Source organism: Camelina sativa, chromosome 8 (genome assembly GCF_030686135.1).
Source record: "Camelina sativa cultivar CO46 ecotype springtype chromosome 8, ASM3068613v1".
NCBI lineage: Eukaryota > Viridiplantae > Streptophyta > Magnoliopsida > Brassicales > Brassicaceae > Camelina > Camelina sativa.
In genome coordinates this window covers 29,424,360-29,449,983 of record NC_141887.1, presented here as the reverse complement: position 1 = coordinate 29,449,983, position 25,624 = coordinate 29,424,360, and the positions used below count along the sequence as shown (strand labels likewise).

The window sequence follows — 25,624 nt, the reverse complement described above, 5'->3', positions numbered from 1 at the left end:
GTTTCGAAAATAACCCGTTTCTAATTTGGTCCGATTAACTCCGGTTAAGTAGATAACCAATTTATTCACAATGAAAATTTAGATAAACCCAAAATTAACCACAAACCAAAAGATCCCAATAATAAAAAAAGAAGAGGGACAATTTGGTCAATACAGCCTCATAACCTTCCTCGCTATAGAGTGGCCGTGACTATTAGCTCTCGCCGCCGTCTTCTCCCACCCACCACCGCCACCGCCACTACTACCACCACCACCACCTGTTCTCCAGCTCGGTGTCAAATAAAACCTCAACATTCCGTTCTCTCCATCCTTAGACGAATACCTCGAACTCTTATTCCTCCCCGATCCTCCGCCGGAGCTTCGCCAGCTCACATTGCTGTTGCTCCTCCTCATCTTCGCTCCTCCTTCCCCGTTCCTCATCTCCGGCCATGATTCCGATAAAGACCTCTCCGCCATTCCGGCACTATTCGATCTGCTATACCTATCTTCTTCTTCTTCATCATCATCGTCTTTGTTATTAACACCTTTCCTGTATATAAACCCTAGAATGCTCCATTTCCCCCACCGTCTCGATTTCTTCTCACCGTTTTGATTATGATTCACTCTGTTCTCCTCTGTTTCCACGGAGTTCGAATCTAACGTAATCGCCGGTGAAACCTTCGAATTTGACACCGATTTGACATCGTCTAGCTCCGTCGCAATTTTTCTAATCGAACTGGATCTGTCGAGGCTCTTACGTCTCCGTGACGACGGAGGTTCATTGTAGTAGTCTCGAGTCTGATTTGATCCGCCTGGGATTATGATTATCGGATCCGATTCATTGTTAATCGACGCTTCTTGCATGTCTGATCGATTTACATTCACCGGAGCGTTTTCCACAACTGATAGCATCGACGGCGGCGGAGGAACCCTAGCCGCCGTCGTTCTGCCGATTAAATGACCGTCCCACGACGCTCTCGGCTCGTCGATCGAGTATCGAGAGTCGTCTATCGAAATCCGACCGATATCGACGGAGAATCTCCCGGCGTCAAGAGAGAATCGTGGATCAGTGTCGCTGGATCTCCGGCCATATCCGATCTCGGACTGTGGCCGTCCTCCGCCGCTTGTTGGCTTTTTAAACTTTTGCTTCTGCCTCCATTTCTGAAGCTTCTTGCTGAAAACAGAAGCCGCAGAGAAGAAACTCCCGGCGAAATCTTTCACAGAAGGTTTCTTCGTCTGTGAGTAGAGATCCATGTGATCCTTCATTGGCTTCAGTTCCTCCTCTTCTTCCTCTACAATCTCGTCGGAATCTTTCACGATCTCAGAGTGACCAGCATGTTCTTCTTCTTCTACCTCCTCGATTTCAGCTTCTTCGTTCACTTCTAAAACTGTCTCACTCACGCTAGACTTCCTAGTCTCGTCCTCGATTTTACCGACGGTGTCAGCTTCTTTGGTTTGGATGTGTCTGTGCTCGTCACGGAGTCTGACGTCACAAGAACGACGTTGCGGCTCAAACCCACCGGAGAATCCCTCGTTGTTCTTCGCTGAGAACGACTTAGTACGCCGGAGCTCCGGGAAGAAACCGGGTCGGACCCGACCGTTCCCATTGGAGGCGTTGTTGTTATTGTTGGTACCGGTAGCACTAGAGGAGGAGGGCTTGAAGAGAGCTTTCAGCGCCGCGGCGGAGATAGTGGGAGGTTTCCGGGAAGAAGACGGCGGCTGAGCAGCGGTGTGATCTAAGACGGAGAGGCGGTCGCATAGACAGGAAGGGCAGAAACCGGAGAAACGTTCATCTGGGTGGAGATCACATGATGTTGATAAGCGATGCGGTTGAGCCGGCTGAGCTATTTCGTCGGCGACGGGAGCTTGGTCGGCGGAGAGATTCATGAGATGAAACGATGAGTGATCCTCCTTTGTCTCTGGCTTTTATATCATCACTGTCTTTGTCTGCTTGATTGCTTAGAGAGAGAGATATTAGAGAAGTGTGTTTGTGTGTTATGTCTGAAACTTTCGTCTGTTACCAACGGACATTGAAAGAGAAAGGAGATGAAGTGAAAACAAAAATTAATTATTATAGAAAAATCCAAAAATTCATATTAATATTAATAACATAAAAATATTTAATGAAAATTACAAATGGGCATTGGGAAAAAAAAGGAAGGGTTTTGCAGGTGTCAGATAAAAATCTGCCCTATTGTTTTAGTATTTTTTATGATAATAAAAAATGAGAAAGGTTCAATTTGAGTCTGACAATTTTACTATATGAATAATGTTATTTGTGATTTTTTTTCATGGGTTGATCGATCTCTCTGCCATTCTGATCTTTCTGTTCTTTGAGAACAAAAAATACTACATTGTTTGTTTAAAAAAATTGTCCATTAATGCCTAATATTTCTCTCTGTGATGATATTTTCTGATTAACAACAAAATAAAATTTAATACGGATGTAATTTGGACGTGTACAAATGGTTAAGTCGGTATTTTTAGCACACTGGTGTATTTCGATTTTCGAATAGTGACAGTAATTCTAATGAAAACGTATATTACACAATAACATTATGAATTATCAAGACGTTTTAGATATAGAAGTTTTATTTATTGATTAATATAATAAATGCTGACAATATCCAACAACACGTGTGCTGCTGATTCGCAATTTAGTTTTTTTTTTTCTTAATAACTTTTTCTTTACATTGGCTCGCGATCTCGCATCAATGTAAATATTTGCATGCGGTTGTCGCAATACTATACCTAAATGCAGTATATATGTTCTCTATAGCAAGGACGCAATCTTGACCCTTTACAATTTAGCTGAAATAAATAAAATGATCGTGTTTTGACCGTTTACAATTTTGTCTTATGGGGCGAAAGTGGATTCTGAGGCTTTCGTTGTCCGGTCCTAACCCCAAAGTCGTATATAGCTTTTAAAACGTAAGTTTCAAGCTCCTTTAAAAAAAGCAAACATGCGCTATAATATAATATAATGAATGTAAATTAAATATCAAATGCTGATTAAGTGACTACGAGTGGATATTATATGTCGGCTAAGCTAAAATGGTTAGTAGTATATGGGTTAACATAAAGGGTGAATTTGCGTGATGACAAAACAAAAGGAGCGAAAAATATAGTCATCTAATGAAATAAATTAAGTGAGTAACCATCAACCCATGTACAATGACCAAAGAGGATAGCAGTGAAAGACACACGTAGGGGAGAAGAAAGAAGGTGTGCTGATGTCATAACAAAATTGTTTGTACCCCTCATCATTTTAAATCATAATTTAATCTTATAAAAATAACTAAATTAATTTTGCAATAGTTTTTAAAAAAACATAGATTTTTTTATTTATATAACATGATCTGAATTTTTAAAATCAGATAAGAATTAATAAAAATAAAAATAATATTTATTTAAATTAAAACTATATAGTATAGAATAAAACTAAATAGTAAATAATGAAACCTATAAACAATACTAAGGTTCAATCCTAGAGATAAAGCTCTTCATTCACCTTCTTATAAAATAATAAAATAAAATCTGTATACATTATTATAAAATTAATAACTTAAACCGCTCATTAATAAATCCAAACCGACATATAATTTTATTCTAATTGTAAAATCTAAACTCTAACCATCTCATTTGTAAACCCAAACTGACATATAATTTCGTTCTAATTGTAAAATCTAAACCCTAACCATCTCATTTGTTAATCCAAACCGACATATAATTTCGTTCTACTTGTAAAATCTAAACCCTAACCATCTCATTTGTTAACCCAAACTGACATATAATTTCGTTCCACTTGTAAAATCTAAACCCTAACCATTTTATTTGTTAATCCAAACCGACATATAATTTCATTCTAATTGTAAAATCTAAACCCTAACCATCTCATTTGTGAAACCAAACCGACATATAATTTCGTTTTGATTATAAAATCTAAACTCTAATCATCTTATCTATAAAAATAAGTATTTTTCGAAACATATTTAATAAAATAATTTTATAATAGTGGTAATGAGAGTAAGGTGATAGTGGTGGTTATAGGACATGGTGGTGTAAAGAAAAGGATAAGGAAGAAAAATGGGGAGAAGAGAGAATATGTGTATGTGTATATATATATATATAGAGGGAGAGAGCACGTGAGGAAGAGTGGTAACTGTTAATTATGTACATTGTGCAAAATTGTCAATATTATAGAAAATACATGGTACTTCCTCTATCCCTAAAAGATTGATGTTTATAATCTTTTACACATTTTAAGAAAACAATGATTACTGAGTTTAAATATATTTTTTTCTTTGACTAAAAAGATATTATTTAATTTTAAACCAATAACAATTCAAAATTTTAAATATTTTCAATGATTATTTCTTGAAATTTACAAAACATCAATTTTTGTGGGACAAAAAAAAAATATCCCAAAACATCAATTTTTGTGGGACAGAAGGAGTATATTATAGGGTAATGGTTAGTATAGTCAGTCATTTAATTAAAGATTGTTTTTTGGTTATTGCTGCCAATTTCCCTAACATAAAAGTATACATCGACTAAGAGCTAGTTAGATTATTTCGTCCGTGATATACTGATTTCGAATAGCTGTCCCAAATTCAAGTTAATTTAATTTTGTTTCGTCTCTTAATGTATGTGTTATATATTTACAAACATATGTATATTGAAGATTAGTTTCGTTTTCTAATCAAATATTGTGAGAAATATTTGATTTTTGCTTATTTTTGGTATATCGTTAGTTTGTTTATGTTAATAAAGTGCGTTTATTTCATTTTCATCCGCTTAGTTACCATTTTTTTTGGTTTCGCTATGGATGATATATATTAATTTAGTGACATATGTGTAAGTAAACTATAATTACATCTATACTAATAAAAAGTAGAAGCTATAAGCTCCTAAAGCGTCCACATAGGATTTAAAACCTCCAATTGTGATTAGACATGTCACTAATTAACATTTTTTAAAATCTCCAGAATTTTGTATATTAAGAATTATTTTAAACATCCTATCAGGATTTGACATGTCATTCATTAACATTTTTTTAAATTTCTAGATTTTTTTAGAAAAAATAAAATTTTAAATTTATGGAAATAAAAGAACTATGTACAATATCCCACATCGGCTAGAAAATTTTTAGACAATGGTTCAAAACCATTATAAATAAGATTAATAAGCTTTCAACAACGAATAAGCAGAAAAGCTTGATTTATCAGGCGTCCCAGTTTAATAGTTTTATTCGGTTTAATCCAGTTTTTTATTTGATCAAACTAAAACTTTAAAAAATTTCAAAAAATATATTAGAATATTTTATTTTTTTAAAAGTTTAAATATTATAAATATTGAAACTTTTAAAAGCTCTTAGCTTTTAAAAAGTTTTTAATTATTATAATTTTAAAATTTTAAAAGTTCAAAATATTATAAATATTGAAACTTTTTAAAAGGTTCAAATTTTATATTTCGAAACCTTTTAAAAATTTAAAATATTGATGTAATACATAAATTATCTTATTTATCTACGTTTGTGCTTTTTATTTCTTATGAGTTGTAAGATATATTTTTGTGTATGATTTTATAGATGAGTTGATATTCTTTTATTAATTTTTGTTTTTATCTTATTTTTTATTTTTATGAGAAAAAAATGATTTTGTTCTTGGAGTTTGATGGGTTAACAATTTGTGTAGTAGTCTAAAAAAATGTTTTTCAGTGGAAGAATGTGAAGAAGTTGACGAGGAAGAAGAATAAAAATAGTATAACGAAGAACCAGACGGTAAAAGTAATGATGACAATTACCACAAAATTTGATAATGAAAATGACAAGAAAGAATATGAATAATAAAAAACATGGAATAAAAAATAAGAAAACATAGGTCATAGCGATTAATTAAATATGAAAACGAGTTAAATTCATGATGATAAAATTGTTCCGTTTTTTTGGTGGTCAAAAAAATTGTTTAGGATATGTGAGGTCATCAGTTTGATTCGCCTCCTCGATGTCGAGTTAAATTCATAATTTTTTATCAGATTTGATTTTATAACATAACTGATTTTTATATTTTTTAAAAATGTGTATCTGAATTTTTTTTTAATACTATTTTAAATATTTTTATAAAATAATATTTTATTACTATTATCAATTATATATAATTTTCATCAATATATCAAATAAACTGACGCGTACGGTGAATTCAAAACCTAATTTATATAAAAGATATGCTTTGGCTTTTCACAGATTCCAACCTAAAGAGCCAACGAAAAAGCAGAAAAAGGCAATTTTCACGCTATCAAATCTTATTTGTTGTCTGCTCTCCCTATTCTCTCCTGTTTTATGAGAAGTTTATTCTCCATATTCACAACATTTTCCAATAAATTAATAAAAACCGAACACTTCATTTATATACTTAGAACAAGTTTCATTTTATAACCTGACAAACCATGAAATATATATATATTCAAACCTTGTGTATACATATTATTTTTTCGTACGTGTGAGAGTTCCAATTATCACCCACGTAGTATTTTTATGTTGTGAACCTTTTTTTCTAATCCAAAATGTCGTGTGACGCAAATATTTCCGTCATGCATATTAATCTCAACGCAATCAATGCAACTAATGTGGGATTTTTTTAATACTTTCACCAATCAATTAATTAAGCTCTTTTAGTCTTTACTTACTCTAATCTCATGATTTAGAAAAGGGAACTTTTAAGCAGACCACCCAAAAAGAAAAAGAAAAACATTGTGATCAAAGGGATAAAAAAAAAAATAATTATATCCCGATATTTACATATATGATAATTGATACTATACATTTTAACGTTATATAAATTACTTATCTTTTGGTTGGTCATAATGATTGGTGATTATTAATCATGAAAATTCCGACAATGATTAGCTTTTACATTTTGAAATTTATACGGGGGTCGTAATAATTAATAAAAACATGGGAAAAAGTTTTTTTTTTTTTTTTTTTGAACAAAGGGAAAAAGTTTCTTTAGATCTCAGTTTTCTTTCAACCTCATAATGTGAAATAATGGTGTCTTGCAAATATTGCTATGTATGATGTATCATTATGGTTCATCATTAAAGAATCCATTTGAAACCAAATTTCCCATAGTGATACACTTATACATTAATGATTCACATTTTTTCTATATCAATAAATTTCACTAGATCCTAGTAGACTATAACCATTTTATCAACAGAAAAGTGTTGGAAGACTTTTAAACTTGTTGCTGAATACACACATGTAGAGTGAAGGAATCCCAATAAAGAGTCTTTTTTTTTTTTTTTTTTTTTTTTTTGGCAAACTCCCAATAAAGAGTCTGTGAACTCTTGTTCTGTGACCATTATACTTGAAGCCAAAACAAAAAGCAAAACTTAAAAAGATGACAAATCTCTAGGCTTCATACATTTGGGATATGAGACATGTGATATGCAGATGACTGAACATTTGGTTCAAGTCAAACCAGTTTGGTTTCCGAATCGATTCTGGCACGGTTCAAATTGGGTTTAATAAAATTACAAGTTAGAACAAGATACGACAGCGTTTTAGAAGCACAAAAATACTTGAAACTTTCAAAGGACGAGTTTAACAGTACATAAAAGAGTTCAAACTAGTCTACTCGTACTCCTGCCCAAAGCCCTCACGGTTCTCTTGTTGCCACCCAAAATTTTGACCGTCCCTACCCCGATTAACCTGCTGGGTCGTCTGAGGCGGTGCCATTCCAGGATTCCATGACGGAGGAGGATAAGATCCTTGGAAGTTTGGAGTCATCATTGGTGTAGGCGGATACCCGAGCAATGAACCTTGTTCCGATCCGCCACTCTCTGTTCTTGTCAACTCATAAGGAGCACCGTTATAGAACTGTTGAGATGATCCATCGGCTGATGGATAAGATGGAAAACCAAACTGCTGTGGTAAACCCGGGTTTTGATTCATTGGAATGGGCAAGCTGGGCGGTTGCATAAGATTCATAGGCGGGTACTCTGAGAACCGGATTCCTGGTTTAGGACTAGCAGTCTCGAATCCCGGAGGGCGAGAGTTATCGGTATCTGCAGGGAAATTCTGGACTTGAGCAAACCCAGATTGTGATTTCGCCATAGAGGCCGACCTGTTAAGTAACGGTTGTTCACGGGATTGTTGTTGCTGCGATCTTAAGGGACCTCGCAAAGTGGATTCAGAAGCTGAAGACTGCTGCTTTGTGCTCTGAACATCTGAGTCGTTACCATCTTCTTTCTCTGCATCAGCTTGTAATAGGCTACCGTGGAGTTCATGGACATGAGCTTCAAAGTCAAGTTTCTTCAGGAAAGACCTAAGACAATGAGGAGCTGCACAGATGAAGATTCCTTCCATCATCTTGATCGTCTGAATCTTTTGAATCCGTTCATCACATCTGACCAATAACACACACACACGAGACAACAAGTTTTCAGTTTGATAATTCAGCTATAACCACATCACCTAGTAAATCTCTAAAAGGAGCTCAGCTCTGTGGATTACCAAACAATCTAAAGTTATCTATCTACCAAAAAGCTTCTAATGAAACGCTTCCATGTCTGTCAACTTCCCAATTCGAGAACACAAGCCTGAAGCCTACTTCAAACTATGGCTCTTTGTTAAAAGCAAAGTTAGAGATGCTTACAGATAGCAGATGGAATCACTACGAGCACATTCAAGACAAAAGGCATGATCACAAGGAATCTGCAAAAAACCAAACAACACAAAGTTTCAATCACATATAAACCCTAGCCAAATCACAAAAGCAATAGGGAGGGGAGAAACTAAAGTTTTACCAGACGACCATAGATTGCAATGGGGAAATCGCAACGGACGCAGAAGTGAACCCTCTCGCCTAACTGACGGCGTGAGCGGCGACCGACGGGTTTAAGAACGGTGGTGGGAGTCACGGAACCGATTCCTTTGGCTACAGGAAGATCAGCGAGGACGAGATGGTCGGGACAGGCTACAGTCACTGTTTCCGTCGGAGAAGGTCTCGCTCCGTTTCCAGTCTCCGTCGGCGAATCTCTCCTTAGACGAATTTGAAGCATTGCTCGCTGTAATTTCTCAAGGGAACCCAAAAAAAAAAAAAACAATCACATGAACGGATCCCTAAGAAATACAAATCAAAAGAAAGAAGAGGATTCATCCAAATTTTCTCTACTTACCAAGTTAAGTCGGAGATTGGGATTTCAGATCTCTATACTTCAGTTCTTCTCAAGGATCTTCGCCGGCGGCGAAAACGGCGAAGCAAAATTTTTTTGTTTGGGCAACGGAGACGACGATACAACTCTGATCTATTTTTTTTAATAAAATTTATTCACAAATTAGAAATAGCGAGAGAACGAACCCTCTGACATAGAAAGAGGGTAGCAGTTTTCAGCCTTTCATACCAACTGGAACTTTTGTTATAATGAATGCATTGTTTTGATAACTTTGAGACAAACTTGTTATGGGTTTAATACATCTCAGCCTTACTACACACAATATAACATAGCTTAGTTAGTAGCTACTGAACCAACTTGATATGTTTTATTCTTCCTAACGAAACATGATAAAAAACATATTTCGGTAGCAACTTCAGAATGATATTCATTGGCTGTGTTTCTTTTAAGTTTCTTCCTTTGACTTCCTTCGAAGTTGGGGTTCCACAAACTGGCCTGCACCAATGCAGCTATCAACATTATTCAAAGCCTTGCATTTTTAAACTCAAAAAAGATGTGCAAGTTTTTTGCTTGCATCTAAGCTCATCGATTTAAAAAAATTTATGAATTATTTAATTTTATAAGTCTTACCAAAGAAACTAAAGAAAAAAAGCTTGGAAATCCACTAATAAGAAAAACATGAGGAAGATAAATGAAGATTTTGCAAAACATAATTAACAATGGATTAGTAGCAACTTGGAGATCATCCTCACTAGCTTTATTATTTCTTCAAGTCTCTTCTTCCTTCACCTTCTTTGAAACCGAGTCCCCTAAATCAGTCTCCTCTTTCACTTTCTCAGCAAACAAACTCCAAAAAGCCGTGCTCAATGCAGAGGATGTCACCAATGAAGCTCTTAACAAATTCAAAGCCTAATTCAAAGACAGTTTCAGTCAAGTTTATATCAAGTATAGAGGATCAAAAAGGGTACACAGAAGAAGCGTACGTCTGCATTGCTTATGCTGATTTCTTTCACCTCTAGGTCGTCTGCGTGACTCTGCAACTTCTTCAGTAAGGAAATAGTGGAGCATGAGTTCATAGATGTAATTGTCAGATCATCTAACACGGTAAACTTTGTCTCTTTCTTCAAGAACCCGTAACATTGAGTAGACTTATCGCTGCCAGGGGATTTGGCATCCATCAAATCCGCTCGAACTATTCTGTCCTTGCGGTAATTAGGAGTTCGATTACCATTTGTAGTCAAACCATACCTTATTTGATTGTCATAGAGCCTGTAGCGGTAGTATACTGGAGGCTGTTGAGTAGTGATACCGGGCAACTGCATTTGGAAACTATAGAAAGAAGGAAGCGTGCATATGGAGTTTGACAGTTCAGTCCCCTCATTAGCAGTCAATTCCTTGAAACTTCTACACAAGTTTCCAATGCAACCTAAAGAGATAGAGCTGCCAGAAATTTCCCATACAGATTCCAAAGGGACAACCAGAAAAGAGAAGAGGAGCTCAACAAATTCCTCTCCGCATTCAACAAATAAAATCTCTATGTCGTCTTGCTTCCTCACTATTGCTTTCAGAGTTACTACCTTACCAGGTTCTGCTTCCTCTCCTTTCTTCTCCAAACATGGACTTAGTGATTTGCAAATCTTCGTCACACCTTGTGGACTTTGCTTGTTCAAGAAAGTGTCTGTCAAGGGAGCATTTGAGGAGAATATATATTCCAGCAGAGTGAGTACCTGGTCCAAGATTCAATTCAGACATAGTGAGAGGGCAAACGAATAGAGCAGTGATGGATGAAACAGCTTGAAGAAAAGAGCAACATACCTCTTCCAAACCGATAACAAGAAGCCTTTCACCAAGCTTATTAACATCAGCACAACCTACGGATTTGAGCTTCTCCAAGACAAGTTCAGTTGACTTGACTGCTACTTTCAAGTCATCTGTTAAGATGAATGAGCACCTACCACTGACAAATACTCCATTAGCATCACTTTGACTCCAGCCAGCAACTTGTTCTTTCTTTTCTAATTCAATCTCCTTGCTCATTAAATTACCGCAACGACATCTTGAGGTGTTGAAGTTACTGTACAACTCACAGTAACTAGGGCACTTAAAACACTTGATGCTCTCAGTAGGGTTTATGTTGACTTTAAGCCTTTTGCTCTGAACATCCCTCACACTCATCGGATAAAGGAGCATCTGCTTACAAGCTTCAGTCTCAAAACTATCACTGCCCATGTCCACAACACTTTTATAGAGATTGTTGAAACAACCCACAGTTATTGGCTCAGAGTTTCGATGGTTCTCAAGCAATCTGACAATAGTTCCCATCGGTAGTGTCAGAAGACTGAAGAGTACATCAACAAAATCCCTACAAGCCTCAGCCAAAACAACCTTGTTTCTCTCTTCATCAACAATAAGTCTCAAACTAAACTTTGGCTCCTCACTATTTTTAGCCATTAGCTTAGATTTTTTTAGATGAAAAAAAAAAAAAAAAGCAAGATAGAGAAGAAAACGTTTCAATGGCACTCAGAAACAGAAGAAACGCGTTAGTAATTGGAGCATCAACTCCAATTTTATAGAGGGTCTAAAGTCTGATGTTGAATGAGAACAATAATAACAATTCATCAACATCCAAGAGTCATGAACAAAAATAAACCAACCTTTTGAGCTTCCCCATGACTGTATACTGAATAACCTGCATTTAAATTTACAACTTTTTTTGTAAACTCTAACGTTGAATGAACAATATTGATGGGCCATCAAAACACAATAGTCACAATTAAAGACAACCTTTAGAGCTTCTCGTTCACTGCAAGAAACCTTGATTTTCTCGCTGACTGAGATATATTTACTAAACTGGACAGAGGAGTTTATTATTTTCTTGAAAATAACTCTGTAGTTATTTTACAATAAGAGAAAATTTAAAAGTTCTGCTCAAATATATTCTCAGAAGGAAGATTTTTTAACAAAATAAACTAAGTCTCCAGAAAGATTGAAAAAATTCACATTGTCCAAAACCGAAGGATTCTCTAGCAAACAATTCTAGCAACCCTTTAAACAATGTGGATTTTTGAAAAAATCTGAAATTAAGTTCAACAATCAGTAGTAGCTCAGGGCTCTCTCCACCTTTGTGTTTCTACTTTTGGTTTCTTTAAAACGGGGTTCCATGAAACTTTCTCTTCCTTCGGTTTCTTCATAATCAAATTCCCAAAAGCAGAGCTCAAAGCAGAGGATGTCACCAATGAAGCACTCAACAGATTCAAAGCCTGATATTGGTGGAGTACAAATAATCATAATTTTGTAGGTAAAAAAAGAAAAAGAAAGTGGTTTAGTTTATACAACAAGTTTTTTACCTCTGCATTGCTGATTGTAATTGCTTGCACCTCCAAATCATCTGTGTGAATTCGAAACATCTTCAATACAGAAAAGGTTGAGCTGGAGTTCTTAGGTGTTACGATCAGATCATCTGACACAGTAAACTTTGTCCCTCTCTTCACAAACCCTTTACCATCTTTTGACCGATCACAGAAATCAGATTTTGGATCCACAAAACTCATGCGCTCGCTATTACGTTTTGTAGTCAAAACAAAGCTTCGAGAATAAGATAGTGTCCAGTCATAACTCCGGCTTAAGTAAAGTCTTGGTGTAGGAGTTCTGATATTGAGCAACTGTTTCTTGCACCTGTAATAATACGGAAGCATACATTCGGATGTTGTTGACGACACTTCAGTCCCCTCATTAGCATTCAAGTCTTTGAAGCTTCTGCACAAGTTCCCAATTCGACCTAATGTGATATTGTTGCCTGAGATTTCCCACGTAGATTCCAGAGGAATGGCGAGAAAAGTGAAAAGAAGATCAACAAAGTCTTCACCGCACTCAACGTACAAAATCTTCATGTCCTGTCTCCTTACGATTGCATCAAAAGTTATGACTTCGTCTGGTTCTGCTTTATCTCCTTTATCCTCCATGCATGGACTCGGCTTTCTATAAATCTTCCTCATTACGTGTGAACTTTGATTCTTCAAGAAAGTATCCGTCAAAGGTGCACTTGAGGTGAATAAACATTGCAGCAACGTCATAGCCTATATCAGGATCAAGACATAATACGGCCAGAGATCTTAAACACGTTGTAAAGCTAAGCGATTAACAAAAACATGGAAGATTTAAGTAAGAGAGAAAGACAACCTCTTTGAGACCGATATGGAGAACCTCTTCTCTCAGCTTACTAACATCAGTACAACCAATATCTTTGAGTGTTTGCAAGAAAGAACTAGTAGAGTCATCCGTCAGAGTCAAGTCGTCGGTTATGATAAACGACTTGTCTCTGCTAAACACTCCACCGACATCATTTTGCATGCTATCTTCATATTGTGAGAAACTTATCTCCTCATTCATCACCTCTCCGCACTTACATAGGGACGTGTCAAAATTACTGGACATTCTACAGATACGGAAAAATAGGCACCCAAAGCACTTGAATCTCTCAGTAGGGTCTATGTTGAGCTTAAAGTTTATGTATCGAGCTTCCCTAATGTTCTTGGGATACAGCAACATCTGCTTACAAGCTTCAGTCTCAAAATCATCGATTTTCATGTCCACAACACTTCTATAAAGGTTGCTAAGACATCCAACAGTAACTGGCTCAGAGTCTTGATGCTCCTCAAGCAATCTGACGATTGTTCCCATTGGCAGTGTCAAAAATGTGAAGAGAACTTGAACAAAATCTTTAACAGCCTCAGCTAAGACGACCTTGTTTTTCTCTTCATCAATGATAAGTCTCAAACTAACCGTTGGTTCCTTACGACCCTCCTGAGCCATTGTAGATCAGACGAATGATAACCTACGAAAAAACAACCCTTAAGGCTTTCTCTTTGACCCACACAATTAGAAGACACTTACATTCAGATTCACATGATTTGGAATGGGAATAACATATCTAGATTACCTATAACAACACGAGAAGGAGAACAATTACAGATTGTCAAACAACCCTTAACGCTTGTCAATCGCTTGAACAGTTGAACCTCGTAAAACGTTATCTTAGTTTTCTGAATTTTTAAAAACGACCTGTAATTGTTTAATTTTTTAATTAACCCATTTACAAAACTAAAGTCAATAAAAAGCTCTACTTTTCCTCTTTTCTAATCAAATTTTAACAAGAGAAGGAGAACAATTACAGATCGAAATGAAAACTCACGTACGCAAGTTTATTCCCATTACAAAACATCTAGTGTACGTTGTTTTGTTGGGACAAGACTGTTAACGTGCATCAAACTGATTGGTAGAACTAAAAAGACTCAAATTTTGACTTGAAAACATTGATCTGTGTTCAACATAAACTAAGTTTCAAGTCTACAAAAAAAACCAAAGGAAAACCAGCAGAAATTGAAAAGATAGAACAATAGTGGAGTTTAAATAGTTCAAGATCATGTATTAAAATATGTCTTTTCAGATCATAATAAAGAAGCACTAAGCAACTGATGAGGACCTCTGTTCCTTCAAGTCTCTTTCTTGACCTTCTTCACAATCAAGTTCGAAAAAGCAGAGTTCAAAGCAGAGGATGTCAACAAAGAAGCTCTCATCAGACTCATTGCCTGATTTAGATACAAAGTTAGTCAAGAATTCAAGGGAGAGCAAGTAAAATTGTATAACTTGAGAAAGGAAAAAAATGTAACCTCGGCTTCACGGATGCTAATTACTTGCACCTCCAGATCATCCGCCTGAATCTGCAACTTCTTCAGAAGGCAAATAGATGTGCTTAAGGAATTCCTAGGAGTGATAATCAGATCATCTGTAACTGTAAACCTTGTTCCTCTCTTCCCAAACCCACTACCATTCTCTGAATGATCTTTACCACGAGATTTTGGATCAATCAAAGTCACAGGAACTAGTCTGTCCTTACGATAGAGCAGAGTCCTATCAGGATCTGTGGTCAAACTATAGTCCGGTTGGCGAGGATTGGAATTCCTGTAACGGTAGTAAACCGGTGGTTCTTCAGTGGTGATGCCAGAAAACTGCTTCTGACATTTATAGTAATAAGGAAGCACGCATTTGGAAGCTGTTTGATCAACAACACTCAAGTCTTTGAAGCTTCTGCGGAGATTTCCAATGCACCCTAAATTGATATCACATACAAATTCCAGAGGGACAGCCAGGAAAGTGAAGAGAAGATCAACAAAGTCTTCTCCACATTCAACATATAAAACCTTCATGTCCTGCTTCCTTACTATTGCATCCAACTCCAAAGTAAATTCTGTTTCATAATCATCTGTTTTTACCTTCACACCTGGACTCAAAAGCTTCTGTATGTCCCTCACATCATGTTGACTTTGTATGCTTCCACCACCTGCTACTTGATCTTCTTCAGACAATTCAATTTTCTGGTCCATCAACTTTCCACAGACGCACTCAGAGCCGCTAAACTTACTGCAGGCGTCGCAGGATGAGAACGAAGAGCATTTAAAGTAGTTGAGATCATCAACAGGGTTGATGTTGAGCTTAAGCCTTTTGCAATGGATCTCCTTCACACTCCTTGGATTAAGCAACATCTCTTGACAAGCTTCAGTCTCAAAATTGTTAATCCCCATCTCCGCAACGCTTTTGTAGAGGTTGTTTTTAGCAACCAATATCCTCAGATTCTCGATGCTTCTCGATCAATCTGACAATGGTGCCCATCGGTAGCGTCAGAAAACTGAAGAGTACATCGACAAAATCTCTACCAGCCTCAGCCAAAAAGACCTTGTTCTTCTCTTCATCGATTAAAAGTCTCAAAGTAAACTTGGGGTCTTCTGAAACTTCAGCCATCAACAATATCAACGAGGAAAATCAAAACCTTTGAGACACAAGTATAGGATCTAACTTCGTATTCAATCCCGAAGGCTCCATCGGTCTTTAAACTAATTGTGCATCAATACCTAAGAGCCGAAACACTTTGAGTCACCCAAGAACCATTAAAAAGCAAACCTTTGAGCTTCCCCTTAATCACTTTTCCTCTTTTCTCCCAAAGAGATTCTAAACACTTCCAAAAAACTTTTGGGAATTGTTGATTCAATAAAATCAAAATCAATCCTTCAACCATTTCCATTGAATCACTAATTCCCAAAAGGTTTGAATTTTGAATCAACTCACTTTTCCTCTATTGCATCACTTAACACCTTCTTAAAACTGAAAGAGACTGTACCTGATTCGTCTCCTGTAACTCTTTTTTTTTTTTTTTTTTAACTAAATTGGTCACACGTTTTATGATGTTTTTAAAGATAGCCCCGATACTTATTTAATTTGCAAATAGAACCCTTTTCTCAAACTAACTTCAACATCTTGCCAACAAAAAAACAGTATGAGAAAGTAGCTAAACTGAAAAATAAAGAGTAACGGAAACAGTCAGATTAGACAAAGTCGATGTCCCCAAAAAAAAACTAGCTAAACAAAAAGATTCCCTAGTGATCAGATCTAGCTAAGTCTGTCTCGGTCTCAAGTTTTGGTTTCTTAAAAAACCGGCTTTGAGGAGCACTTGTTGAAGCTGATTCTATAGCTAGCAGGCTAGTGCTTAAGGCAGTGCATGTCACCATTGAAGCTCCCAGTAATCTAATGGCCTGCAAATACATATATAGGATCCTTGAATGCGTTATTTGGATCATACGTATGTTGAAATCAATCAAACAAGATCTTTTTGACAAGCTTTATACCTCTTCTTTTGTCATATTGATCACTCGGATTTCGACATCATCAAGTCCTTGAATGTTTCTATCCTTGAATGTTTCTCCTTTAAGAATCCAATGGTTGAGGTTGAGTTGGAAGGAGTAATGATCAGATCATCTGTCACCATGAACTTTGTCCCTCTCTTCACAAATCCACTCGATTCACCAGTCTCATTGCCTTCTGTTTTCGGATCTATCGAAGTCACAGGAACGAGTTTATCCTAGTCATACACTAGTCGCTTACCAGAGTTTTCAGACAAACAGTACTCTCTGAAATGATCCACAGAGAAGGATACAAAGCGGTAATAAGTTGGTGGCTGATGGGTTGTGACAACCTCACTTAGAAGCTGCTTCTGACACTTGTAGTAATGAGGAAGAACACATTTAAAAGCTGAACCGGAATCATCAACACTCAATTCCTTAAAGCTTTTGCTCAAGTTTTCAATGCATCCAAGGGTGACTCCGCTGCCCGAGATTTCCCATACATATTCAAGAGGCATAGCAAGAAAAGAGAAGAGAAGATCAACAAAGTCTTCACCACATTCAACATACAGAATGTTCCCTTCCACTTTCCTGACATATATGCATTCAGCGTTATCGTTTGATCACCTTTTGATGCTTCTTCCTCTCTATCTTCACTGGGAGATGGACTCTGCGTTTTATGAGTCCTCTTCATACCACGTGTACTTTTCTTTTTCAGAAATGTATCGCTCAATGGAGTATCCGATGTGAACATACACTCCAGCAAAGTCGCTACCTAAACCACATAGAAGAAACTGGCTTAAGAACATGGAGGATTAAAGTCTAGTAGTAGTAGAAGAAGAAACATACATAAACCTCTTGGAGATTAACCTGGAGAATCATCTCAACTTATCGCAATCTGCATAGCCAAGATCTTTAAGAACATTAAGTGTTGACCCAACAGAGTTAACTTGCACTTTCAAATCATCAGTGATGATGAATGAAGTATGACCACTCTTCACAAATACTCCACCTTCTTCAACACCTTTTCCTACGCTTCCTGGGCCACTTTCTCCTTGAAACTGAATCACTTCATCCATCAAATTCCCACAGATACACCTCGAGGTATTAAAGTTGCTATACCCTTTGCTACATTGTCCGCTTCTCACAAACATAGGGCACATGAAACACTTGGTAGCCTCGGAATCATCTACCCTCAGCTTAACCTTTTGACATTTCTCCTGATTCAAACTCCCAGGATACAAAAGCATTTGCTTGCAAGCTTCAGTACTGAAATGCTTCATGCCCATACTCACAACACTTCCATAGATGTTGTTGAAACAACCAATGGCTACTGAATGTGACTTCTGATGCATCTCCAGCAATCTAACGATTGTTCCCAAAGGCAAAGTCGAAAAGCTCAAAAGTATATCGACGAAATCTATACCGGACTCAGCGAATACAACTTTGTTCTTCTCTTCATCTATGAGTAGTTTCAAATTTATCACCGAGTTCTCCAAATCACCTGACATGTTTCGATTACAGAATCTGCATTGAATACATTTCAAAATCAATCAATCAAGATAGTCCCCAAAATCAGAGGCATGATTGAGAGACAAAATTCGTATTAAAACAGTTAAAAAGGTAAGATCTTTACCAAAAAAAAACAAATCTTTGACCTGATAGATTATGAACAGAAGCGAAAACGAACAAGGAGGGTTCTGTTTATTATATGTGCTAAAAAGTAAAATCACAATAAGACTAAACAATTAACAGAAACGTAAGACTAATGTCGCAAAACAAGAACGAGTTTGTTTCGATTAGAAACAGAGGAAAAACAGATCAATTCCTGGGGGAAAAAAACATGCGGTTGTAGATTCTCGAGAAAATCCAACAAGAGTGAAAGAGGGAAACGAAAGATTGTACCTTTTTAGCTAAATATCTTCCTCTTTGGTTATGATTTGACAGTGATTTGGGCGATTCTCTTCGATCTCAATAGGCAGTTTTAGGGTTTGTAAACAGTGATGAACACTCGAGCGGGAACATATATATACAATAAGGTTTTTTCTATTGTTAATTAACCGGCTTAATTGAAAAGAAATGGTTTAACTTAAACCGTTCAAATTTTAATAATTTAAGAAAATATTGAAGATACCAGAGTGACCATGATGTTTTAACAAGATTGATAGATTAATAATATTCTTCTTAAACCTCTCTCATTTGTAGATTTATTAGCATTTTAATATATATATTTTTTAAAAAAATTTTAAATCCATTTAAAACAAAAACAAAAAAAACTTTCTTTTTTACATAATAAAAATTTGAATGCTAAATGAACTTAACAATGCGAAAACAGATTGAACTTATGGAATCTCTAACGATCAATGACTACGTCAAATGACGGGATCCAAAATCTAATTAGTTCTCACATCATTTTGTTGATTTAGCATTCTAATATTTTTTGTATATTTTTAAAAACCACTAAAATCTATGAAAATAACTTATTTACAAATCATAATAGGAGCTTGAATGCTAAATTAACATAACAATGTGAATACAAATTGGACTTATGAAATCTCTAATGATCAATGACTATGTCGAATGACAGGATCCAAAATCCGGTTAGTTTCACATCCTATTGCAAATTTTAATTCAAGTTTCTATTATGATCTGTAAATAAGTTTTTCCATAGATTTTAATGATGAATTATAATAATAATAATAAATAAATAAAATCTGGGAAAAGAATATTAGGGACAAATATTAAAATTAAGATGGGATAGAAATTGACCTCAGTATTTTCATGGGGTTGCAAGGAGAGAAGTAGTGGATTTGGGAACCCGAGATTTGAGGAAGGAGATTGTTGTAATTGTAAGCTCTGGAAGAGTACCCATGTCATGTCATGAGGACGGCGGCCTCTTGGCGCAGTTATTAGAGTAGACTAGGAAGATTTCGAATTTTTGATTCCACCGTAAAATAAGGAACTAGGTTAGCTAGTTGTGCTTTTGACTGTACAGTTTACACCAAAGCAGCTTTTGAATCCTTCACCACCATCATCATCATCTCATTCATTCACGTTTTTCTGTAAAAGAAAAACCTGAGATTAAATCAATCATAAAACACATAATATTTAGTACTAATTACTAAGATCTATACATGTTTCCAACAAATTAAATTATCAGGGAGAAGTTTAATGTATTAGTAAAAAAAAAAAAAAAACTCACCGTAGGTAGCAAGAACAGGGGAGGAAGGATCCGGTAAGAATAAGGAGAAGGTTCGTCATTGAACTGGAGACACGACGTGAAGCAGGCTGAGATGATGACCCCAAACGTACTTGTGGAAACCCTAAGCCTGTTTGCAGTCGCAGAATCCATTACGTAAAACGAATCGTTCTGCAAAATATAAAAAACAAGAATATATATCATTGTTACGAATTGGAAGAAGTAGGCATATGTAAGAGAGGATTGATTCTATACAGACGACGAAAAAATATGGAAGAGAAGATCAGAGATTAGAAAGAAGATGGTGTACCGTGTTTGTAGTCTGCTGTAGATATGAAAAACAGAGAAAATACGAACGACGATGGTGGTATAGTACATATAATAAGCATCAGAGAAGAGACTTCTCCTTGACCTTGTTATCAAATTCAAAAACAGATAACAAAAGGAAACAAGTCGGACTCGTTGATATAAATTACACAACGCGCATCTCTCTTGCTTAAAAAAAGGTAATTTTTTTTGTTACCGTTGTGATCAGTTTCCTTTTATTCATTTATTTACTTATAATGTATATGTAATAAAAGTAGTATTGTTTTGTATAATAATAATAGTAATATCATTGTTACCGTTACTAATAACAAATTAAAAAATAAAGGAAACAAATGAACCCCAAAAAAATTACTCAACGCAACTCTCTTACTTTAAGAAAAAAAAAGGTAATTGTTTTGTTACCGATGTGATTAATTTCCTCTCTTTTTTTTTTTTTTTTTCTCTAATGAATATTACGTAAACTCTCCTTACTCGTCTCTTCTTCTACAGCGAGATGTTCCATCCATGTAGACACGTCGACGTCACATCACGTCTGGTGCGAGAGAGCTACAATGCAGTGAAGGGCTTGCGTATGGGCTTCGCTATTGGGCTTTGGTTTACACCACCATTTTGATTTTAATTAATAATTTAAAAGTATACAGTAATTTTATTTCAATTGATGTATGGGCTTTTATGGGTCCAAATTCAAACCCTATTGAGAGCCACAATAACGGCGTCGCTTTGCTGGTTCTTCCCTGAAAGAAGAGTAAGAAGAACATTACCAGAAATTCAAGTGAAGCAAGAGACCAAACTGAGAGCTTTCAAAGTTTCAATTTTTTATTTCCCCTCAGTCGAAATCAAATTGAGTCACTCTCTTATAAAAATGGTTGTTCACCGGATAATACCTTTCAGAATCTCCCGCGTAAAAGACCCTCTCACTCGATTCAAACCTCTCAAAACCTTGACAACATCTTCATCACCCTCTCCCGAATTCGAACCCTCCTCTTCTTCAACTTCGTCTTCAGATTCAGATTCGTTCTTGGTGGAGAAGATTTGTTTCAGTTTGAAGCAAGGTAACAACAATAATAATAATGCGGCTTCGTTAAGAAATCAGCTAATTCGATTAAACCCTTTAACCGTCGTTGAGGTTTTGTACCGCTGCCGCAATGATTTGAGTCTAGGTCAAAGGTTTATTTATCAATTAGGGTTTAATTTTCCGAATTTCAAGCATACGTCTTTGTCTTTAAGCGCAATGATTCATGTTCTGGTGAGAAGTGGGAGATTATCTGATGCTCAGAGTTGTGTCCTTAGGATGATTAGGAGGAGTGGTGTTTCTAGGGCAGAGATTGTGAATGCCTTGGTTTCTACGTATAGTACTTGTGGTTCGAATGATTCGGTTTTCGATTTGTTGATTAGGACTTATGTGCAGGCTAGAAAGCTTAGAGAAGCACATGAGGCTTTTACATTGCTGAGAAGCAAAGGTTATACTGTTTCCATCGATGCTTGTAATGCTCTTATGGGAAGCTTGGTGAGGGTCGGGTGGGTTGAATTGGCTTGGGGAGTTTATCAGGAGATTTCTCGGAGTGGTGTTGGTATTAATGTTTATACTCTCAATATCATGGTTAATGCTCTGTGCAAAGATGGTAAAATGGAAAAAATTGGAACTTTTTTGTCGGAAGTGCAAGAGAAGGGAGTTTATCCGGATATTGTAACATATAATACATTGATTAGCGCTTACTCTAGTAAAGGTCTCATGGAAGAGGCATTTGAGTTGATGAATGCTATGCCGAGCAAAGGGTTTAGTCCTGGTGTTTATACTTATAATACTGTGATAAATGGACTGTGTAAGCATGGGAAATACGGGAGAGCCAAGGAAGTTTTCGCTGAGATGTTGAGATCCGGGTTGAGTCCTGACTCCACTACCTACAGATCGTTGCTTATGGAGGCATGTAAGAAGGGAGATGCAGTCGAAACGGAGAAGATTTTCAGTGATATGAGATCTAGGGATATTGTTCCGGATTTGGTTTGCTTTAGCTCGATGATGAGTCTTTTTGCTAGGAGTGGAAATCTCGACAAGGCGTTAGTGTATTTTAACAGTGTGAAGGATGCTGGTCTGGTTCCTGACAATGTGATCTACACCATTCTTATCCAAGGGTATTGTAAAAAAGGTATGATCTCTGAAGCTATGAATTTGAGAGATGAAATGCTTCGGCAGGGTTGTGCTATGGATGTTGTGACCTACAACACCATTTTGAATGGGTTATGCAAGAGGAAAATGTTGAGGGAAGCTGATAAATTGTTCAACGAAATGACCGAAAGGGGTTTGTTTCCAGATTCTTACACTTTAACCATACTGATTGATGGACACTGTAAGCTCGGAAATCTGCAAAACGCAATGGAGCTTTTCAAAAAGATGAAGGAAAAGAGAATCAAATTCGATGTTGTGACATACAACACACTGTTAGATGGGTTTGGTAAGGTAGGCGATATCGACACAGCGAAAGAGATATGGGCAGATATGGTATCAAGAGAGATACTTCCCACTCCAATATCTTACAGCATTATGGTTAACGCTTTGTGCAGTAAAGGCCATCTTTCTGAGGCATTTCGAGTTTGGGATGAAATGATCAGTAAAAGTATAAAGCCAACGGTCATGATATGTAACTCTATGATAAAAGGATATTGCCGCTCTGGTAATGCCTCAGATGGAGAAAGCTTTTTGGAGAAGATGATCTCAGAAGGATTTGTGCCGGATTGCATCAGTTACAACACACTGATATACGGTTTTGTCAAAGAAGAAAACATGAGCAAAGCTTTTGGTTTGGTGAAGAAGATGGAGGAGAAGCAAGGAGGATTAGTAGTGCCTGATGTCTTTACATACAATTCGATCTTACATGGGTTTTGTAGACAAAATCAAATGAAAGAAGCAGAGGTTGTGCTGCGGAAGATGATCGAAAGAGGTGTAGAACCTGATAGGTCAACGTACTCTTCTCTGATCAATGGATTTGTTTCTCAAGATAACTTAACAGAGGCATTTAGGTTTCACGATGAGATGTTGCTGAGAGGATTCTCCCCTGATGATCAATTCTGAATCTTGCTGAGCTCAGTGGCGATTACTCTACGATATTGAGTTGACATCGATGCGTTTTGGTCAAAGGACCAGAGGTAGTAGTGAGTGTTGCTGCAGAAGCACAAGGAAATTGATTTTCTTGAATAGCAAAATGGTCCCCGTACTTTTTATAACATTTCATATTAGACCTCAGTTTCTTGTAATCCATCATTTTAGTTATTCATAGCATTCCTTTTTTTTTGGGAATTCCCAAATTTTGTTTTACGTACTTAGTCAAATCTTTTTGTATCAATACATAACATAAGTAAATATATGAAAGTTAAAACTTTGGTGTCATGGTTGTTTGTTTAAACTTTTAATCATTCTCGTAGTACAACAACATATGTACGATGGAAGAATCAAGAATGGTTATAATCAAATTGAAAAGTAAAACTAAAAAAAATGTGCTGCGGCTAAAACGACATGTCGGCGGTGTCGGTGGGGACGGTCCTGGCGGAGAACAAGAATAACACTCCGTACGCGTTAGTTCTTTATCTAGCAGACGTGAGTTGTATTGTATAGATAGCAGACAAAAACATATTCTACTTTCAATCATTTTTAAGAAAAAAGAATAATTTTAGAAATACTTTTGAAATTTCGTCTACTTTGAAAAGTCAGATTCATTGAAGGACTTTAAAACATTCAAATGTATATGAGAATTATTAATTATTATAACATATGTAGCTTTATCCGACATCCGTATATGAGTTAATTTAGATACATTTTTAAAAAAAAATGAGCTGTATGAACAATTATAAATCAATTACTGTGCATATCTTTGTGATACACGAAAATTTGATACGTATTCAGAATCGGAATTATGACATATATAGAATTTCCCAACCCTAACAACAACCATCCCAACTACGAACCTTAGTTTTCAGGTGTAGGTGAGAGACACTGACTTCCCCGAATATATAAAAGTGGAGATACTTGAGACTTCCACCTAAATGGCGCGTGGTCACCCACTCGCAACCTCTTTCTATGATTCCTTCTATATAAAATAAAATATATTAAACACGTTTTGACATTTACATACTTATAACTCACACATGTGTTTGTGTTTGTCTCGATATAATTGCTTCTAGCGAATGAGTCAGTCAATTTTGAGTCTCATCTCATAAGTCCAATTTTTAAAAGCGTGTTATGATATCGACCAAGAGTCCAATGGTAGTGAGTCTGGTCCCTTTTGAGTTTTTGACGTCACCGGAGTTAGAACGCCACTTCCTCGTCTGTTTTTTAAATATTAAAAAAAAAAAAAAATACATCATTTCTTTTGGAGAATCGGTTTATGAGTCAAAAAAATCATATGGTCTTGAGAACGTGGATCGCGGTTCGGAGTGTTATGTGGTCTTGAGAACGTGGGTCGCGGTTCGGAGTGTTTATATGGTCTTGGGACCACCAGAAAATAATGTTAGACTGTGGATTAATCTTCCACTAAACTTTAATTAATGATAAGTAATTTGTTTGGTTGGCTTTTAATTGTTTTACCATCTTAGTTCAAATGCTACATTACGGGTTGATGGATATTAATGTTTATTAGTTTCTTATACATAACGTTTTCCTACGATGAGCTTTAGAAGTTTATTACATCAAAACGTCTTTTTATATTTAGGATATTCATGAGAATACACGTCAAGGATTTTAGCCACATTGTATAATTATTTTCATAATTCACGTCAAATTTAAGCTGGGGCTCTCGTGTTAGTATATGAAACATATACGCAACAGCTATTTAAGTTTTGTGGTGATCAGACAAAAAAAAAAAGATGTGTCTATTTTACAAAGTACATGAAGATGACTAGTTGATTTCCATCACTTGAGTTCGAAATTCTATTTATATCAGTTATTTTCTAATATAGGTCTAAACTTTTAGACACAAAACGCATCTGAGCTAGCCATGATTTATACCGGGTTAACCATTATTTAGCGATAGAATTCTAATTCGAGCTCAGAAGTAAAATAAGTAATCAAAAACTGTGATACTACTACTATCTCAATAAGTAATCCCATATTGATACTACTACTATCTCAAAAGGTTCATCATAATAATTATTTTTGTATGTAACTTGATGGAACTCCAACGGTTACAAAACTAAGTGGGTTGTATATATTTTTAAACGTATAATAAACAAGTCAGTCTTCTACAGACGTGTCTATTTGTTATCGAGAATCTTGGAA

At 36.1% G+C, this 25,624-nt stretch overlaps 4 protein-coding genes and 3 pseudogenes across 8 annotated transcripts; 1 reads left to right on the top strand and 6 right to left on the bottom strand.

The window, feature by feature from the left end:
• Position 1: 1 nt before the first annotated feature.
• Positions 2 to 2,103, bottom strand: LOC104708960 (protein OCTOPUS-like pseudogene; annotated as a pseudogene). Its single transcript, XR_015563824.1, has one exon. The product of XR_015563824.1 is annotated as a protein OCTOPUS-like pseudogene (transcript).
• Positions 2,104 to 7,497: 5,394 nt separating this feature from the next.
• Positions 7,498 to 9,663, bottom strand: LOC104708959 (E3 ubiquitin-protein ligase HAKAI homolog). The gene is made up of 4 exons (XM_010425613.3): positions 9,160 to 9,663; positions 8,788 to 9,048; positions 8,637 to 8,695; positions 7,498 to 8,387 (listed from the first exon to the last, which is right to left on the bottom strand). The coding sequence occupies exons 2-4, from the start codon at positions 9,040 to 9,042 to the stop codon at positions 7,613 to 7,615; spliced, it is 1,089 nt and encodes a 362-aa protein (XP_010423915.1). The 5' UTR covers positions 9,043 to 9,048; positions 9,160 to 9,663; the 3' UTR covers positions 7,498 to 7,612.
• A 261-nt stretch (positions 9,664 to 9,924) lies between these two features.
• Positions 9,925 to 11,607, bottom strand: LOC104709994 (uncharacterized). Its single transcript, XM_010426521.1, has 3 exons — positions 10,972 to 11,607; positions 10,140 to 10,883; positions 9,925 to 10,065 (listed from the first exon to the last, which is right to left on the bottom strand). Exons 1-3 carry the CDS (start codon positions 11,605 to 11,607, stop codon positions 9,925 to 9,927), a joined length of 1,521 nt encoding a protein of 506 aa, XP_010424823.1.
• A 412-nt stretch (positions 11,608 to 12,019) lies between these two features.
• LOC104709993 (uncharacterized) lies at positions 12,020 to 13,990 on the bottom strand. The gene is made up of 3 exons (XM_010426520.2): positions 13,336 to 13,990; positions 12,504 to 13,232; positions 12,020 to 12,416 (listed from the first exon to the last, which is right to left on the bottom strand). Exons 1-3 carry the CDS (start codon positions 13,966 to 13,968, stop codon positions 12,261 to 12,263), a joined length of 1,518 nt encoding a protein of 505 aa, XP_010424822.2. The 5' UTR covers positions 13,969 to 13,990; the 3' UTR covers positions 12,020 to 12,260.
• Positions 13,991 to 14,432: 442 nt separating this feature from the next.
• LOC104708958 (uncharacterized) lies at positions 14,433 to 16,084 on the bottom strand (annotated as a pseudogene). The gene is made up of 2 exons (XR_015564536.1): positions 14,826 to 16,084; positions 14,433 to 14,744 (listed from the first exon to the last, which is right to left on the bottom strand). The product of XR_015564536.1 is annotated as an uncharacterized LOC104708958 (transcript).
• A 369-nt stretch (positions 16,085 to 16,453) lies between these two features.
• LOC104708957 (uncharacterized) lies at positions 16,454 to 20,468 on the bottom strand (annotated as a pseudogene). The gene is made up of 6 exons (XR_015564574.1): positions 20,339 to 20,468; positions 20,032 to 20,199; positions 18,735 to 19,889; positions 17,685 to 18,356; positions 16,836 to 17,604; positions 16,454 to 16,742 (listed from the first exon to the last, which is right to left on the bottom strand). The product of XR_015564574.1 is annotated as an uncharacterized LOC104708957 (transcript).
• A 621-nt stretch (positions 20,469 to 21,089) lies between these two features.
• On the top strand, positions 21,090 to 23,740 carry LOC104708956 (uncharacterized). Of its 2 annotated transcripts, XM_087460663.1 has the most exons (2): positions 21,090 to 21,407; positions 21,764 to 23,740. In XM_087460663.1, the coding sequence occupies exon 2, from the start codon at positions 21,851 to 21,853 to the stop codon at positions 23,423 to 23,425; it is 1,575 nt and encodes a 524-aa protein (XP_087316789.1). In that variant the 5' UTR covers positions 21,090 to 21,407; positions 21,764 to 21,850; the 3' UTR covers positions 23,426 to 23,740. The 2 variants fall into 2 exon arrangements, with proteins under 2 accessions (XP_087316789.1, XP_010423914.2); XM_010425612.3 differs by having other exon boundaries at positions 21,098 to 23,740.
• The last annotated feature ends 1,884 nt before the right edge of the window (positions 23,741 to 25,624 follow it).

What these genes read in the sequence shown, in the direction of transcription:
- LOC104708959 (XM_010425613.3), bottom strand. Translation starts at nt 9,042, where the DNA reads ATGCTTCAAATTCGTCTAAGGAGAGATTCGCCGACGGAGACTGGAAAC. An exon ending in TTGCAATCTATGGTCGTCTG is followed by an intron (nt 8,696 to 8,787) that starts GTAAAACTTTAG and finishes GGTTTTTTGCAG; the next exon opens with ATTCCTTGTGATCATGCCTT. An exon ending in AGTGATTCCATCTGCTATCT is followed by an intron (nt 8,388 to 8,636) that starts GTAAGCATCTCT and finishes GTTATTGGTCAG; the next exon opens with ATGTGATGAACGGATTCAAA.
- LOC104709994 (XM_010426521.1), bottom strand. Translation starts at nt 11,607, where the DNA reads ATGGCTAAAAATAGTGAGGAGCCAAAGTTTAGTTTGAGACTTATTGTT. An exon ending in TTGTTATCGGTTTGGAAGAG is followed by an intron (nt 10,884 to 10,971) that starts GTATGTTGCTCT and finishes ATCTTGGACCAG; the next exon opens with GTACTCACTCTGCTGGAATA. An exon ending in TCAGCATAAGCAATGCAGAC is followed by an intron (nt 10,066 to 10,139) that starts GTACGCTTCTTC and finishes TCTTTGAATTAG; the next exon opens with GCTTTGAATTTGTTAAGAGC.
- LOC104709993 (XM_010426520.2), bottom strand. Translation starts at nt 13,968, where the DNA reads ATGGCTCAGGAGGGTCGTAAGGAACCAACGGTTAGTTTGAGACTTATC. An exon ending in TCCATATCGGTCTCAAAGAG is followed by an intron (nt 13,233 to 13,335) that starts GTTGTCTTTCTC and finishes ATCCTGATATAG; the next exon opens with GCTATGACGTTGCTGCAATG. An exon ending in TTACAATCAGCAATGCAGAG is followed by an intron (nt 12,417 to 12,503) that starts GTAAAAAACTTG and finishes CACCAATATCAG; the next exon opens with GCTTTGAATCTGTTGAGTGC.
- LOC104708956 (XM_010425612.3), top strand. Translation starts at nt 21,218, where the DNA reads ATGGTTGTTCACCGGATAATACCTTTCAGAATCTCCCGCGTAAAAGAC.